The sequence below is a fragment of the Mugil cephalus genome, chromosome 2 (assembly GCF_022458985.1).
Source record: "Mugil cephalus isolate CIBA_MC_2020 chromosome 2, CIBA_Mcephalus_1.1, whole genome shotgun sequence".
NCBI lineage: Eukaryota > Metazoa > Chordata > Actinopteri > Mugiliformes > Mugilidae > Mugil > Mugil cephalus.
In genome coordinates this window covers 27,326,645-27,345,518 of record NC_061771.1, presented here as the reverse complement: position 1 = coordinate 27,345,518, position 18,874 = coordinate 27,326,645, and the positions used below count along the sequence as shown (strand labels likewise).

General features: G+C 36.9%; 1 protein-coding gene across 1 annotated transcript; it reads left to right on the top strand.

Moving 5' to 3' along the window:
* The first annotated feature begins 2,275 nt into the window (after window positions 1-2,275).
* LOC125003486 (blarina toxin-like) lies at window positions 2,276-5,842 on the top strand. Its single transcript, XM_047577444.1, has 7 exons — window positions 2,276-2,477; window positions 2,800-2,980; window positions 3,150-3,323; window positions 3,568-3,629; window positions 3,917-4,056; window positions 4,163-4,255; window positions 5,789-5,842. The coding sequence occupies exons 1-7, from the start codon at window positions 2,429-2,431 to the stop codon at window positions 5,840-5,842; spliced, it is 753 nt and encodes a 250-aa protein (XP_047433400.1). The 5' UTR covers window positions 2,276-2,428.
* Window positions 5,843-18,874: the final 13,032 nt, after the last annotated feature.

Here is an 18,874-nt window from a genome sequence, read left to right as displayed (position 1 = left end):
GAGACGTCTGAGTACAGTGTTTGTTGGAGACTGAACATGAGAGATTTTTGTTGTGTTTCTTTGGTTATTGAGACACACATTTCTGGTGTGGTGCAAGTGAGTCTACTCTTAGTATAGTGTAGAAGTGCAGCAGTGACACATGACTTAAATGACATGAGACAATAATTGATGTGTACAGAGAAACGTTTTGCTCAGAGACGACCAGAGGAGAGCAGCAGACTTTCTACAGGTGAGGGAGTGGCTCTCCCAGAGATAAGACGATGAGCTGCTGCTGCTGCTGGAAGTGACAGAGTGACTCGTTCATTTTCTGAGTTGAGTTGACACAAGAAACCAGAGCTCAGAATCACAATTTACTGTCATTGAACAGCAGCACAATGACATTAAAAACTTTAAGGTTCAGATCACATAAGAAAACCAAACATTAAAACAATAAACAATCGCTCCCATCGTTCAGCTTTTCTACCGTTGATGTAAGATCCTGAGAATGTGTTCAGAAAATATAAAGTAATAGTGCAACTAACCCTAACCCTTACGTTCAGTAAAGTAATGACTGAGATAAAAGCTGCTTCTTAGTCTGTTTGAAGCAAAATATACATATAAAGGTGTAAGAAATGATATGTATAAGAAAATGGATATATGGGTTTGTGGAATTGATGCTGGATCTTTCAAATGAAGACAGATTTGAATCCTCTTCAAAAGTTTCTTTGTGAATTTTGTGTCACGGCTGTTTGGAGTTAAAGTTTAACAGATAGACAAAACAGAGGGAAAGATTATTCTGGTCAGTTAAAGGCTTGGTTTGTAAAATACAAAGGATGGAGCGACTCTATCAGGCGACTGGAGACAACGATCTGTCAGCGTTGTGGAGTGGAAGACCTGTATTTGCATCTGGTGTTGATAAAGAATAGGTGACACGTGGTGAAGCCACTCATCCACAACTTACTCCACTTTTTATAATACAACATTTTATTTTATTCCTTTATACCATATAACTACATAAAAAGTGTTTAAACAATAAAACCATCAAAAGTTTCTGTTGCTGCAAACAAAAAGTTGTTCATCAAACCTCTACAGGACCATGTCCATCACATTCATCTGTCTGTTAGTCCCTTTATCTAAGGTGAGTTGGGCTGTAACGTAAATTAAATGAAAAGTTAAAATAATAAATGAAATCAAAGATAACTAAATCCATCTTCCAGCATCATTATATAGTATAACTCACTAACACAGACTCAATGTCATTGGAACAAATAAAGTTTCAAAGGTGAAAGACAGTTTGTCGTGGAACAAAGACCTCAGTGTTAAGCTTTGTGATAAGCAAATAGTGAATATACATATTCTTCAGCTGCAAGGTCAAACTGGATGAGTGACTTCTGTTTAACTTTCTTATCTAACGGTACAACAGGTGAGTGAACGTCTATGATGGCTCATGCACTGGGAGGTACAACATGAAATAATTAAAACAGAATCTTACTAAAGCCACTGACCAGCTGTCATATGTAATGAGTCAAATATTCCATGTGTTTACATTTATACTAAGTTTTGGAGGCTGCTCCAGTCAAAGCTTCTATACCTGTGCTCTGGTGTGTCTGTATTGTTATGTTATTACACCACTGAAATACTAATGGGACACTAGTCAGCTGTGTTGTGTCTCTGTGTTGTGTCTCTGTGCTGTGTCTCTGTGTTGTGTCTCAGTGCTGTGTTTATGTGTTGTGTCTCAGTGCTGTGTCTCAGTGCTGTGTCTCTGTGTTGTGTCTCTGTGTTGTGTCTCTGTGTTGTGTCTCTGTGTACTTTACACAGTGATGAACTGATCAGTTCATGTTGGAGCTGAAGTTTATAAATGTGGATCAATGGTCACTTTCACTGAAATCTCTGCAGCACAGAACATAGAGAAGACGTCTGAGTAGAGAGTTTGTTGAGGCTGAACATGAGAGAATTTTCCGTGTTTGCTTAGTCGCTGAGACACGTGAACAATGAAATACATTTTGGGCAAATGACTGGAAAGTGTAGATACATTTCTGATGTGGTGTATGAGAGGCTTAGTGACATTTGACATATAAATTCAGCTTCAGTGTATATCCATGGTCTACACCGTACCTACAGGGTAGAAGTGATGTGTTTTCCTGGGAGATGATCTTAGAAGTGTGCTGTTGATGTACTTTACATAAATTAGCTTCAGAGAAGAGAGCAACTTTGCATTAACTGTCAGATGTCACTTTATCTTTTTACGTTTTCTTTGGATGCCTACTGTCAGTGTTTGGAAAAAAAAGACTGGAAATGTTCATGACATTTGCATGAATGTGTAGAGCTGCATTCACAGAGTGAGTCTGTTGATAAACCTCTGCTCTGTGATTGGCTGCTCCATGACCAACATGAGATGGTGAACATGGTTAAAAGTTAGTGCCACTGGACAGAAGTCACTGGAAGCAGAATGAAAGCGATGGCTCGTCTGACGCTGCTTCTTGTTCTGCTGTGGGTCGGTGAGTAGAGAACGATGTTTATGTGATTTCTTCATTTTGAAACTTGACCACATCACGTTTTGTTGATCCATCAGATGCTAGTTCTGAAGGTTTAATGAACTGTCTCCCTCCCTCATTCAATGCATGGAAAGAGGACATTACTGATATTTTATACTTCTAACATATTTGAGTAGATTTGGGCTGTTGGGTGTTTTGTAATAAATGATTTATCTAAACTCTATGTTTAGTCATTGAGGCAGTGAGTGACTATGTTGTTCAGTGAGTAAAACCAACCAATTTTAGCACCAAGTTCCAACTCATAGTAGATCATTTTCTCTTTCAGGTACCACAGTGAGCACAGTGGTGGATGTGCACAAAAGGATCATCGGAGGTGAAGACTGTGGTAAAGAAGAGCGTCTGTATCACGTGAAACTGGTCGATCAAAACAATAATTTCATCTGTGGAGGCTCTCTGATCAGCAAGCAGTGGGTTCTGACTGTGGCTCACTGCTGGAAGTCAGGATTGTAAGAAAAATATCCAAATATTTCTGAGTCTTAAATTTAGACCAAACTTCACAGCAGTTACGTGATTAAGCTGTGCACAGGGAACAGTATTCAGGGTTTTACCTAAAATGTGTTTTTAGGCAATGAAATTATTGTGCAAGATGTAACAAGATGTTATCTGTGCTTGCAGCAAGTTGTCAGTCATTTTAAGAGTGCATCCAGGTAAAAGGGCAAAGAGTGTGGACATAAAAGCCAAAGACATCAAGACATACCAGTACCATGATATCATGTTATTGAAGTTACCTCGAAGAAGAATTCTCATTAAGACTATAAAACTTGGTGACTGCACAACAAAACCCCAACTGTGAGTAGTCAAAGATGTATTGGTGTTTAATGTTATTATTTTCTCATTTGTAGACCGTTTAATTCAAAACATGTTTTTGGAAATTACATCATATTTAGTATAATTCCATAATGTTTCTCTGTCTGTAGCTTCATGATAAAAAAAGGAAATAATGAAAAATAATGTTGAGCCAGAACGACTGACTGACCTTTATTTAAATTTTATTTTTAATGAGTAACTTTCTTCTTTTGATTATTTTTTCTAGGGGAGCCTCAGTGCAGATCGCAGGGCATGCCACCACCAACGTGAACAGTAAAAATGAATTTGGTGAGATTTTTGTATGAATTATTATTTTATCATCATTTCTTTCAGGATAATAAATATTTATCAGTGTTAGTATGTTGATCTTTAATGTCACTTAATTATTATTTAATAATATAAAAACATAAATGCCAGTCTGGACTGATTTCTATTTTGAAAAACTGAAAATATGATGGGATTAATTTCAACTGATATAATTTAGGGTCAAACAGTTTCCTGCCTCAGATTATATCCTATGGGGATATTGTTTTATTTTATTTGACAAGTATGGAACTTTTTTTCATTCTTGGCAGTACCCCAGAGAGTAGATGATCTTCAGTGTGCAGATATTAAAGTCGTTGCCTGTACTGGCCTTGGTTACACTATGTGGAGGACACAGTCTACTGCTGACCACTGGTTCTGTGGTGAAGATACTAAAGTGCATGCAGCTCCTGTGAGTATAGCTACTAACCTGGAACATTTTCAATAGTTTAACATTCATCAGTATTTTAATTAAGAAAGCACAACTCTTTCCATAAACATGTTCCTCTTTCTCACAGGGTGACTCTGGTGGAGGAGTCGTGTTCGATGGCCGGCTCTACGGTTTGATCCAGGGTGGTGGTAAACGCGCATGGGACCTAACAAATCGCTTTGTAAACATTTGTCACCTAGACTATGTAAAATGGATTCGAGCTACTACTGGTCTGTCATGGTGAAAAAAATGTGTTCATCTGTTCTAGTTTAAGATTAACATGTCACAAAACTCTTCTCAAATAAATATTATGTGACACTGAAACCGTGCATGAGACCCTGTTTTCTATGAAAACTTAAAATTCTCTAACATTACACACACAGATTTAGTGTATGTGACACCTACTAGAGTTTCAAATAATACAGGTGAGCTGTCTGTTCTCAGCAACAATGTAGATTTCATTTCATGGTTCCTAAGCATTACATAGTAGTACAGTAATAGTAAGAAAGCTGCAAAATGCAACATCAACTTGTAGGGAAGAATGAAAGCAGTGGACTACATAGATAAAATATAAAGTAGAAATGTGATAAATATCGTGTAGTGTCGTGTCTATGGGGTGGGGGTGTCTGGTCTGGTCTAGGTGGGTGCTACATGTAACATCCACAGGAATGAATGTCAGGTCCAAAAGTTTCCAGCAGAACACTGAACTGGCACAAGATAGTTGATGTTATTTACTTTACTTTTCCTGCCAGTGGTTTTAATGTTGTGGCTGATCCGTGTATGTTAAATACTTATAATGCACTGACAAACAAGAATGTTTATTTGTGAGATAATGCAAAAAAAAAGAAAAAAACGTTAATTATTACAGGTCACATTTATGAACGTTTCATCTCCAGTGTTAAATGACTTATTCAATATTGTGAAACCATTACTTTGTTTCAAGTCAAAGTCCATCCACCGCGCCACTTAGTTTTTTTGCCCTGTACTAGGACACTACTTGTAATTTTGCTCTCAACGAGTGTGACATTATCAACGACAAATTCAATTATGACACAAAATACAAAAACATTTTCCACCTGGAGTTTTATTCCATCCATATAGAGCACATCCAATAATATATTTATATATATATATTTAAGATATTGTGTTATTAACTCAAAACACTGCTTTCATAAACACACTGCACTGACAGTAGAGCGAGTGTGTCTGTATTATATCTGTATATCATAACAAAATAACCATAACAGTATTGTCTATAATGGAGCCTTGTAGCCAGTGAGGCTGATAATAAAATAATAATAATAATAGTCACCATTGTGTGAACAGAAGGACCATCGTTACATGACTCATCTGATTCACCTTCTCCTTTCTCTAAGTGTCAGTGAGTATTCAGATACTTACAGGGGTGTGAAAAGGTGTCGGACTCCTTCCTGATTTCTTCTTCTTCTTCTTTTTTTATTTTTTTGTTTACGACTTTAGACGTATAAAAACATTCAATCAACCTTCTGTAAAGGTGGGTCTCATTTAAATGCCACCAGATTGTTGGTCATTTCTTCCCTGGGATAAATAGTATTAAATATATATTTGTATCATCATTTTTATCTGTCTCTGACATGCAGTGGAGTGAGGCTGAAAGCAGCAGAGAGAAAAATCAAGCTTTCTGCCTCGTCCTCTGACAGATTTTCTCCCTAAACTGCGTCTTCTTCACTTGCAGCCAAAGCACCTGACCAACCCGATGACGGAGTACGACAGTACGACCAAAAAATGATCCATTATGTTTAAAATATGTACACTTTCACTATGTTGCTGCATGTTCCGTTTGTTTCATGTCCCCTTTAAGGATAATTATGTCACAAAACTCTTCCAGAATAAATATCATGTGAGACTCCAACCCTGCATGAGACCTTGTTTTCTATGAAAAGCTGAACAGGTTTTTTTTTTTTTTTTTGTACTTGTCAATGTACTGTAAAATTATTTAAATATAAATTGCACAGTTTAATCTGATATGGGCTTACTGCATAAGTACGTTAGCAGTCAATTTAGAGCATCAAAGAAATATTGCATTTTTTAACCTGGCTGCCGTCCTGCAACATGCCATTAACTACTATTAGAAGCTACTGATGGTGCTGAGTCGCAGCCTGTTTTTATACAGGCTATACATATCTTCAGTGTGTAGCACATGAGCTGTCTGTCTCCATCATATGAATTCAGGTCAACAATATAGATTTCACTGATGAACGCATTACTTTCTACTGTGTTTTTATTAGTGACACATCTAGTGACTGAATGTAATGAAAACAGAGGACTACATAGATAGTAACCGCAACCTTTTCATGTCATGACTTTTCAATATATAGCGTACTAACATGACATCACAAACATACATGCAACATTAGAAGATTAAACTCCAATTGCACTCTTGGTGAGACTCCAGTTGATGTAGAAAAAGTTGATATATTTCCAGGAATAAATTATTTAAACATTGACAGAGTACACTCAGTTAGTTTCAAGTGACCAGGGCTACAGAAGTTAGTCATTTAATTTAGGAATATAAGTGGATTAATGATGTAGACCTCATCTTATAACAGTGACTTACTAATTATGAGCTCATATTTACCAGAAAAGAGGCCTAGCTGGGATCCTGAAACACTGGGAGCTGTCTATATGGAATATCTACTGTTATTTCTTATGTTGTTCTTGAGGAGATTAAGTACAACAGACAGAATCAGACACCAAACAGCAGTGACTGAAGAATTTAAGGTGTGTAGTCATGGTGTCATGTCAATCTTCACCTTTGACTGCACGTGTAGGACTTTGTTTGCAAATCATGATCATGATATTATGCTGCTGCAGCTGCATATCAACTCTGATATTCAGCCGATAGCTCGTACTGACTGTAGGGATCATCGTAAAATCTGAGTTGTGTGTTTCCATGCCTTAAAAAAACTGTTTGTTGGGAAATGCTGATGTATAGAGCATTACTTTACACTACAACATTCTGCATTCAGATTGTTCTTTTTGTATATGTTTAAAAGGAGTGTAGGTCTATAGGGTCTTTTTTGATGGTTTGTTCCAGATTTTGGCAACACAACCTGTCTCTTAGAAATTAGATCCACATATACGCGTTACTTCAAGCTAAGATTTAGTTGCAACATCACAAGATCAAAGGATCTTGACAATCCATTTTCTAACCTATAAAGATGCAATAATGCTAACCATAAAGTTAGCTAAAAATCTAGCAAGTGTACCCAATGATAGACACATACTTATTCCAAGTAATTTGTTTTAATCAAAACTGGTTCAAAGTGACTTTCCAGATTCAAATGATCTGCTGCATCAGGTTAAAGTTCAGGTGTTCGTCTGGTTTGCACTGAATAAATAAAGCAGCACATTCTTCCCTGCACCAAATGCTCAACACTCAACACTAAATGAACATGTAACCCCTCCCTGCACCTGTCACTCTAAGACAGGGTTAATATCAAACAGGAAATGAGGACCAACTCTAACTCTAGACTCGATGAGGAGACTACTGGTATCTACTCAACTAAATTTTGATTTAGATCTGTAATGTCTACCCCAAATAACACACAACAGACTGAAAGTTTAAAGGAGGTATATTATACAAAGATCTTTCAACCACAATTGAACCCAAAATACAAAAAAAATATATAAAATACAAGTAACAAAAACCTCTGAGATCTCAGGTACTGAAAAGCAACCGTCCCAAAAGTTCAAATGAATAAAAAACTAGGAAAAAAATGGAAAAATGGGCCCAAATAAATAAAATAAAACGAGTGCACTCAAAGTCCTACCGCCCTCTTTAACAGTGAACGTCCAATGGTAAGTATCACGGTGAAGATGAAGATGTGGATGGAGATATGGATGACCTCACGCCCAAGGGAAAGTAGCCACTTTTCTTCTACTACCATTTTCCATGAATTTTTAATATCTATCTTAAACACATAGTAACCAAAACATGATATTCACATAAACATTTATACAAAAATAACTGTTTCCCTCCCTCCCTTTTTTAACATAACTCATATTATTCACATGAATTACATTAACTTTACTATTCACAACAGTACAAAACACCATTTTAACTCAACACACTCACTAGCTTAGCTGCATGAATTTTTCTGCCGAGGCCTAACACTGATTACATTAGCCTGCACCAAGCCTACTATCAAGAGTTTCACTCACAGTAATAAAAATAACAACACAAGATTCATAAAGCACAAAACATAGTCTTCTGACACTAATACATTACTCCAACCTGTTTCGAGTTTATCCCGACTCGCAGCTCGCTGATAGTCTCTTCTCGTTTAGTTTCATGACTTCTGAGTTTTTTATCATTTCAATTCTAACTTTTCCTCTTTTTTCTCTTCTCACATCTACACACGCACCATGCATCGGTCAGTGGACTTGCAAAGATTTTTGCTAAAGTACGATGCACACACCTGTCAGCTTTTCGCTCACTGAAAACAGCGCTCAACAACTGCCACCTCTGTTAAAGGGGCGGTAACACATAAACAGTTTTTTTTTTTTATAGGAGAAGATGTTTTTACTGCTCCACTCTTGTGAAAAATAGTCATGCATTTAATTTTGAGGGAAACATTTAGAACATAAATAGATCATATAAAAATACATTTCCAAAGCAACTACAATTAACTGGGGTTTAACTAACCCTGGTTACAAACAGCTTTGTGATGTTCTTGTAAGTTTCCAGAGATGAGGTCACAGGTCACGATGCCTCCACTAGAGACCCTGAGGACAACAGGAGTGGGATGATTTTTGATTATATGATGAAGTGAATGATCTGTTTTTTGTCATTTTTCTTTGTCATTTCTGTTCTGTTTCTTTTCTTTTTCTTTTTAACATAGTCTCCAAATGTAGTGATGGATATGTGTTTGAGCTGTCAAAGTTAATTTGATAGCAGCTCACTGATTCACACTCTTTTTAATGCAAGATTAAATTTATGGCCATAGTGTGACTTGACCCTCGGCCCAACCCGTAGTTTGGAAAAAATCAAAGAGATATGGAAGCTGTGCGGAAATGATGCTTAAACGATGCAAATCTATGATGCAGGGAGGAATTTAGAGTAATGCCTGATATACTACTTGGAAACAAAGAAAGCCGCCTATGTACTTTCCCTCTCCAAACTTACATCAGTAGCCAATCAGAAGCAGAGTGGGGCATTCAAGACAACTTGGGGAAAAAAATGAGCTCCAAGCTGTCAAACGTGGAAATTACTGCTTCCAAAATAATTTGACCAGACCTGGAATTTCATCATTTTATCAATTTTTTGAGGGCACCAAAGTCAAGAAGTAAAACAATGATGATAAGTTCACATCTATAATGAATTTAATTTAAAGACTAATGACACTTCTGAGGAAGATTGGAGTCTCAGTTGAAACTATCAAGCAGGTAAAGAAACGTCTCCTACACTATTATGTCTGAAGATAAGAAAATATTGAACATATCTAACCTTATCACTCTATCAATCCATCACTCACTTCAAAAACTAAAACTTTGTTAAATTGACAAAATTACAATAAAAAAAAAATCAGGCCTATTATTTACATGTATGCATTTCGATTGAATATGGAATTTCCATCCATTTGGATTACATAGTTTTACATAAACTAATTAACTTCATGTGATGCATATTTGTGAAAAGGTAATGTGATTTATTTAATAGTAATAAACCTTAAGTGTTTTAAATATACAACCATCAGATTTATGTATTTATAACTAAACAATCTTAAATATGTGGCCTAAATATTTATGGCATGTAGATGATAAACTGATTCTCTGAATGTCCAAAACCAGTAACCAAACAGTGCTAACTGCATAGATTAAAAAAGTGTCTATGAACAGCCAGCGCACATCACATATCATATTACCGCAGGAACAAGCAGTAGTAACATCCACAATCTTACGCTTAAACAGGGCTCAAGTTAAATTTAAGATTTTTTAAGACTGTTTTAATGCCACTTGAAATGAAATGTAAGACCAATGACACAATCAACACAAATGGAAAATTTTATTTGAACATAAAATATGACTTTTTGGTCCTGTGAAAAATCTCTATTTCATTTGTTTGTTTGTTTATTTATTTATTTTACATACTTACCAATATCAATAGTGTTCAGCCAGGAGGAATACTTCCTCTCTGACAGCTATGTTGTGTCCAACTCTGTCACCCTATGGCAAACATATCAAACTCGAGGCCAAATGTATTGTATTATCTATCAGAATCGGACCCCATGTATTTTGCGTGCGCTCCATTAATACTACAAATCCCAGACTGTATTGCAACAGTTGCCTCGGCAACCGTTCAGTGTGTCGGTGTCATAGTAGAGCAGCTTCTGAAGCTCCATCAGTCCATATGGCTAATCGATAGAATCTCAACACAGGAGCATCAGAGCGCTAGAGACCACAAACTTCAATATGTCAACGGAGATTCTCACACAAAGACGTAGCAACGCTGTACCGGTTAGCAGACAATAGGCTAATCGGCAAGCAAGCTAATTAGCTACAGTCGGTACTCGGCACGTTAAAATTGGGTCAACGTTGAAATGACGTCACACTGTGTTTGATTAAGTCTCCTGGTTGACTGGTGATAGATCGGTGTCAAACTGTTATTATAGCCCGTCCAGTCCAATTTCCGAGTTTACGTAAAGGCATCATATAAGCCGGTGTTACTGTTGTCGGAAAGATAAATTTATGAAGCTATGAGAATGTGTCCTACCTATAAACAGAGAACTTAAAAAGAGTGAAAATAATAATAATACCCACTATTAAATGTTAGGATGTGAATTTTGCAATTTAGGGCTAGAATATGATCTACAGTTCTTCTGTATAAATTGAAACGGAATTAAATGGTTAAATTGCAAATCGAATAATTTCAGAAATTAATTAGATTATTAAACTATTTTCCATTGCAAGACAAACATATTGTGTATCATGAATGAGTCTTGAGTTTTGAATGACTCCTATATTTGAATGCCAGCCTTCATTCACTGGTGTTTATTTTTTTCTTGTTTCCTGGGTCTGCCCCCTGCTGTCACAAACTGGAGATTCACAGTTACTGTCAAGGTTCTATGTCTGTCTTTTATTTTGCGATCATCAGTTGAAGTTTCCTGTTTTATTTTGTCAAGTTTCTGGATTTCCTGCCTGTCGTGTTTCCTTGTGGTTTTGTCATGTCTGTCTGTGTCATGTTGTGTTTCCTGTTTTATTTTGTCAAGTTGGTGATTTCCTGTTTTGTGCCTCCCTGTCCCTTGATTGTTAATTGGTCTCACCTGTGTTGATCCTTGTGTGTTTCACCTGTGTCTTGTCAGCCCTGAGCCCTCTTGTGTATATATAGTCCTGCCTTTCCCTTTGTTCTTTGTTGCGTCATTTGATGTCATCTCCATGTTGCCACGTTCCTTGATACCGTGCCACGTTTCATGATTATTGAGATTTTCCTGCTTTGCTTGCAGCGCCTTTTGTTTATTATTAAATGCTTTTTGTTTAACTACCTGCGTCGTCCTTATCGTACTGCACCTGGGTCCTCACCTCAACACTTCCTTCCCTCGTGACAGTTACAGTCTCCAGTCATGTTTAAAAAAAAAGAAAAACCTGCCAAACATTTCTACCTGGTATACTTGATATATTTTAATGTATAACTGGGTATCAATACTGATTTTAGAAGGTCCCAATGTGATTTAACATCAATTAATTTAGAAATATTTCAGTTTTTAAACTATTTTGTTGTGATATGGTTGTGAAATAGCGTTTCACAAAACTAATGTCACAAGTTGAACAAAAATAGAGATAAAATGAACTGAGCAAGTATTTTTATGCATTTAACGAGGGAGCTCTTTGGGAAGGGCCATGAATAGCAAAGCTCAAAAGAAAAGTCCAAAACACTGAAAAAAGCCTTTAAGATGGCTATTTCATGATGAAAAGATTTAAAACACAGTAGTAGAAACCCCATGCGGAGCAGATGTAACCCTCTGTGGACAGAATCCTCTTCAGTAGGTCAGGTAATCACACACACCTGGTGGGCAGGCTGTGGGACCACAGGTAAAAAAATAAATAAAAATAAATAAATAAAATACCATGCCTCACCCATAGATGGCTCCTCAAACACGTATTATTCTTTTTATGGGACCTGCTAGAGAGCTGTGTCCTGTGTCCTCATCCAAACAGGTTTCTTTTATGTTTATTTAAAAGTTCAGGTCTAGGGGTAGCCTGTGCCTCAAATCTGTCTGACAAGATCTCAGCCTGCTTTTCAAACTCCTCTTCAGTATCACAGATGCACCATTTGTATGTCATTCATCCTGCACTTGTGGTTGCTTCTACCTTGGCCAGACAAAGAGACGACTAAATAGCCATCTTAATAAAGGTGTTTTATATAACAATAAGCTACATTTTCAAAAACGCTGTACAGACATGACTGTACAAATAAACGTCTCCACAGCTTCAGCTGTTAGTGGGAATGTGCAGAGTTTCACCGGGACTTCTCTACAATAAAATCTTATGAAACCAAGCGACCAGCTGTCATATGTAGTGAGTCAAATATTTCATGTGCACATTTACACTAAGTTTACTAGTATACTAGTACGACCACTGTGAGTTGATACAGCAACCCCTGAGCTGCAGCTCTGGGCCACAGCTGAGACCAGTTCATTCATCAGGGACTCCTCTTGATGTCTCTGCTGTTAATACAACTGATCCCTGTGTCCCACACATTTATGTTACAACAATACACACCAACACACACACTTCCTCACCCACACAGGTAACTTTGTTATCACAGATACACATACAGTTACAAATACACACAGGAAGCGTAGCAGGATGTACAAACATGCACGCGAAAGCGCACATTAATCTCTCGCATACAAGCTAACTGTGCTAACCGTAAGCTAACTGTGCTAACTGTAGGCTAACTGTGCTAACTTACAACAACACACACCCACACACACACACAAACACACAGGAAACTTTATGTTATTACAGTTACAGATACACTCAGGAAGCGTAGTAGAATGTACAAACATGCGCGCAAAAGCGCGCATTACTCTCACACACACAGGCTAACTGTGCTAAATGTAGGCTAACTGTGCTAACCATATGTGAACTGTGCTAAATGTGGGTTAAGTGTGTAACATGTAGCTTGACTGAACTAAATGTAGGCTAACTATGCTAACCATAAGCTAATTGTGCTAAATGTAGGCAAAAAGTGCTAAGTGCTTATTACCATGTTGACAGAGACGGTACCCCGGCATTAGCTCCCGTAGGCCGTTCAAAATTTCCCAGAGGGAATTTTCTAGTTCCACAATGCTTTTCTGTCTGAAGCTTCATGATAAACAAACATAATAAAAAAGGAAAATAATGAAAATTAAAATTGAGCTAGAGCTACTGACTGACCTTTATTTTTTATATATTTTTTTCCTTTTTGTTTATTTGTTTAGTTTTTTAGTGTTTGGATCTGAATAATTTTGAAATTGAAATGTTAATAAGTAAACGTAATGTGATTTTATCTAGGGGAGATGTGCTGCAGATTGCAGGACATGGCTCCACCAACGTGGCCAGTAAAAATAAATTTGGTGGGATTTTTGTATGAATTATTATTTTATCATTATTTTTTTCAGGATGATCAATATTTCTCAGTGTTAGTGTATTGATCTTTAAAGTCACTAAATTATTATTTAATAATATAAAAACATAAATGCCAGTCTGGACTGATTTCTATTTTGTTTGTTTTAACTGGGCAATTTATTTTGAAAAACTGAAAATATAATGGGATTAATTTCAACTGATATCATTTATGTTACAGTCAAACAGTTTCCTGCCTCAAATTATATTCTCGCACGCACTGGTTCTGTGGTGAAGCTGCCGGAGTGAATGCATGTCGTGTGAGTTGATACAGCTACTGACCTGGAACATTTTCAGTAGTTTAACATTCATCAGTATTTAATTAACAAAGCACAACTCTTTCAATAAACATGTTCCTCTTTCTCACAGGGTGACTCTGGCGGAGAAGTCGTGGTCAATGGCCGGCTCTATGGTTTAATCCAGGGTGGTGGTGAACGCACAATGGATCAATGAAATATATTCAAATGGATTCGAGCTACTACTGGTCTGTCATGGTGAAAAAATGTGGTCTGTTCTGTCGTTTAAAATAAACATGACACAAAATTCTTCCAGAGTAAATATTATGTGACACTGAAACCGTGCATGAGACCCTGTTTTCTATGAAAACTTAAAATTCTCTAACATTACACAAACACAGATTTATTTAGATTTATTTGACATTATCAACGACAAATTCAATTATGACACAAAATACAAAAACATTTTCCATCTGGAGTTTTATTCCATCCATATAGAGCACATCCAATAATATATATACATATATGTTTTAAGATATTGTGTCATTGACTCAAAACACTGCTTTCATAAACACACTGCACTGACAGTAGAGCGAGTGTGTCTGTATTATATCTGTATATCATAACAAAATAACCATAACAGTGTTGTATATAATGGAGCCTTGTAGCCAGTGAGGCTGATAATAAAATAATAATAATAATAGTCACCACTGTTTGAACAGAAGGACCATCGTTACATGACTCATCTGATTCACCTTCTCCTTTCTCTAAGTGTCAGTGAGTATTCAGATACTTACAGGGGTGTGAAAAGGTATCGGCCTCCTTCCTGATTTCTTCTTCTTGTTTTCTTTGCATGTTTGTCACCCTGAAATGTTTCACATCATCAAACTAATTTAAATATTAGTCAAAGATAACTCAGGTAAACTCAAACTGCAGTTTTTAAATGAAGGCTTTTATTATCATGTTCTGTTGAAGACACAGTTTACTCCCGACCACTGGTTCTGTGGTCAAGCTCCGGGAGTGGATGCATGTCGTGTGAGTTGATACAGCTACTGACCTGGAACATTTTCAATAGTTTAACATTTATCAGTATTTTAATTAACAAAGCGCAACTCTTTCCATAAACATGTTCCTCTTTCTCACAGGGTGACTCTGGTGGAGGAGTCGTGTTCAATGGTTTAGTCTGGTCTGTTGGTGTATGTGTAATGACCAATTTGCTTTGTAAACATTTGTCACCCAGACTTTGTACAATGGATTCGAGCTACTACTGGTCTGTCATGGTGAAAAGATGTGTTGATCTGTTCTAGCTTAAGATTAACATGTCACAAAATTCTTCCCGAATAAATATTATGTGACACTGAAACCGTGCATGAGACCCTGTTTTCTTAAATGAAACCTGATGGAACAACGGAGCAAAGACCTCAGTGTTAAGCTTTGTGATAAGCAAATAGTGAATACACATAATGATATTTTTAGGCAGGACGTCAGCTGCAAGGTTTTGTTCAATGGAACCTGTTTGGAGAAGCTTCTATCTAGGCCCCATGCACTGGGAGATACAAAATGAAATCAATTAAATAAAATATTATGAAAGTAAGTTACCAAAATCAAATATTTCATGTGTTTACATTTATACTAAGTTTACTAGTCTTTTATTCTCTGTTTTCTCCAGCGTCAGGTTTATTCAGAGTCATAGGAGGCTGCTCCAGAGAAAGCTTCTATACCTGTGCTCTGGTGTGTCTGTATTATTTTGAAATTACGCCACTGTAATCAGTCAGTTGTGTTGTTTCTCTGTGTAGAGACGTCTGAGTAGAGTGTTTGTTGGAGATTGAATATGAGAGGATTTTTTGTGGTTGTTTTTGAGACACTTGAAAAAGGAAATGGGTTTCAGGCAAATGACTGCAGCACATAGTTACATTTCTGGTGTGGTGCATGTGAGTCTACACTTAGTGTAGTGTAGAAGTGCAGCAGTGACACCTGACTATAAACTGAGCTTCAGGCTATAGTGTAGTGTCCACAGCTACATCGTACCTAAAGGGTAGAAGTGATCCTCTCAAACAAGCATCTTAAACCAAGATTAAGATGATTGGAACTGACGGTGACAAACTACTGCAATGCAACACATTTACTAAACACACACTGATGGTGTAAACCAGTGGAAACATTTACAGAGAAACTCGATTCCTTTTATTGACTCCTTCCCCATTTTCAGAAATGCTCTACAGCCGTGTGACTGTAAGTGAACCTTGTCACTTCTTCAGTTATGTTTTTAGCTAAAAGCTCATTTTCATCTGCATATAATATATATATATATATATATATCAAAGAGAAGTTATTACCATTTGCTAAACTGGCATTATAAATTATTTTATGTATTAAATGTATGTCAGAGTACAGTACGAGGTTATCAAGGCTGAGCGTGTTATACATGTCATGGTGGTTGGTGTATGGAGGTGAAAATACAGGACACAAATATTTGGGAGTGAGTTCTTAACATTGAGTGTTGGCAGAGGCAGAGGAGACGAAAAGCTGGCAAAGATTATTCTTGTCATTTAAAAGAAAATATACAAAGGATGGAGTGTGTCCACCAGCTGATCAGGCCGTGTAGTGAAGTGGAAGCTCAGTATTTGCATCTGTTGTTGATAAAGAAATTCTGACAGGCAGTAAAGCAACCGATCCACATCTGACTCCACTCATGTCATAAAATAATTTGGTTTTATTCCTCACTCCGTAGTAAAAAAAAAAAAACACCAGAAGTTTCTGTTGTTGTTACCAAAATGGTTGTTCATTAAAGAATTCATCACACCTCTACAGGACCATGTCCGTCACATTCATCTTCATGTTAGTCTCTTTACCTGAGGTGAGTTCGGTGAATCGATTGTCACTGGAATTAAATGAAACCTGATGGAACAATGGAGCAAAGATCTCAGTGTTAAGCTTTGTGATAAGCAAATAGTGAATACACATAATGATATTTTTAGGCAGGACGTCAGCTGCAAGGTTTTGTTCAATGGAACCTGTTTGGAGAAGCTTCTATCTAGGCCCCATGCACTGGGAGATACAAAATGAAATCAATTAAATAAAATATTACGAAAGTAAGTTACCAAAATCAAATATTTCATGTGTTTACATTTATACTAAGTTTACTAGTCTTTTATTCTCTGTTTTCTCCAGCGTCAGGTTTATTCAGAGTCATAGGAGGCTGCTCCAGAGAAAGCTTCTATACCTGTGCTCTGGTGTGTCTGTATTATTTTGAAATTACGCCACTGTAATACTAGTCAGTCAGTTGTGTTGTGTCTCTGTGTAGAGACGTCTGAGTAGAGTGTTTGTTGGAGATTGAATATGAGAGGATTTTTTGTGTTTGTTTTTGAGACACTTGAAAAACGAAATGGGTTTCAGGCAAATGACTGCAGCACATAGTTACATTTCTGGTGTGGTGCATGTGAGTCTACACTTAGTGTAGTGTAGAAGTGCAGCAGTGACACCTGACTATAAACTGAGCTTCAGGCTATAGTGTAGTGTCCACAGCTACATCGTACCTACAGGGTAGAAGTGATCCTCTCAAACAAGCATCTTAAACCAAGATTAAGATGATTGGAACTGACGGTGACAAACTACTGCAACGCAACACATTTACTAAACACACACTGATGGTGTAAACCAGTGGAAACATTTACAGAGAAACTCGATTCCTTTTATTGACTCCTTCCCCATTTTCAGAAATGCTGTACAGCCGTGTGACTGTAAGTGAACCATGTCACTTCTTCAGTTATGTTTTTAGCTAAAAGCTCATTTTCATCTGCATATAATATATATATATATATCAAAGAGAAGTTATTACCATTTGCTAAACTGGCATTATGAATTATTTTATGTATTAAATGTATGTCAGAGTACAGTACGAGGTTATCAAGGCTGAGCGTGTTATACATGTCATGGTGGTTGGTGTATGGAGGTGAAAATACAGGACACAAATATTTGGGAGTGAGTTCTTAACATTGAGTGTTGGCAGAGGTAGAGGAGACGAAAAGCAGGCAAAGATTATTCTTGTCATTTAAAAGAAAATATACAAAGGATGGAGTGTGTCCACCAGCTGATCAGGCCGTGTAGTGAAGTGGAAGCTCAGTATTTGCATCTGTTGTTGATAAAGAAATTCTGACAGGCAGTAAAGCAACCGATCCACACCTGACTCCACTCATGTCATAAAATAATTTGGTTTTATTCCTCATTCCATAGTAAAAAACAAAAAAAAAACACCAGAAGTTTCTGTTGTTGTTACCAAAATGGTTGTTCATTAAAGAATTCATCAAACCTCTACAGGACCATGTCCGTCACATTCATCTTCATGTTAGTCTCTTTACCTGAGGTGAGTTCAGTGAATAGATTGTCACTGGAATTAAACGAAACCCGATGAAACAACGGAGCAAAGATCTCAGTGTTAAGCTTTGTGATAAGCAAATAGTGAATACAGATATTGATATTTTTAGGCAGGACGTCAGCTGCAAGGTTTTGTTCAATGGAACCTGTTTGAGAAGCTTCTATCTAGGCCCCATGCACTGGGAGATACAACATGAAATCAATTAAATAAAATATTATGAAAGTGAGTTACCAAAATCCAATATTTCATGTGTTTACATTTATACTAAGTTTACTAGTCTTTTATTCTCTGTTTTCTCCAGCGTCAGGTTTATTCAGAGTGATAGGAGGCTGCTCCAGAGAAAGCTTCTATACCTGTGCTCTGGTGTGTCTGCATTGTTTTGAAATTACGCCACTGAAATGCTAATCGTTGAAAAATCGGCTAATGAAGGAGTCTTCAAAATTTTTTAGGCCAAGGACCCCAAACTGATGACAAGTTTAAGTAGGGACCCTCTACCAACCACATGTGTTCTATATTAAACTCGGCCTGTTTAATAATATAT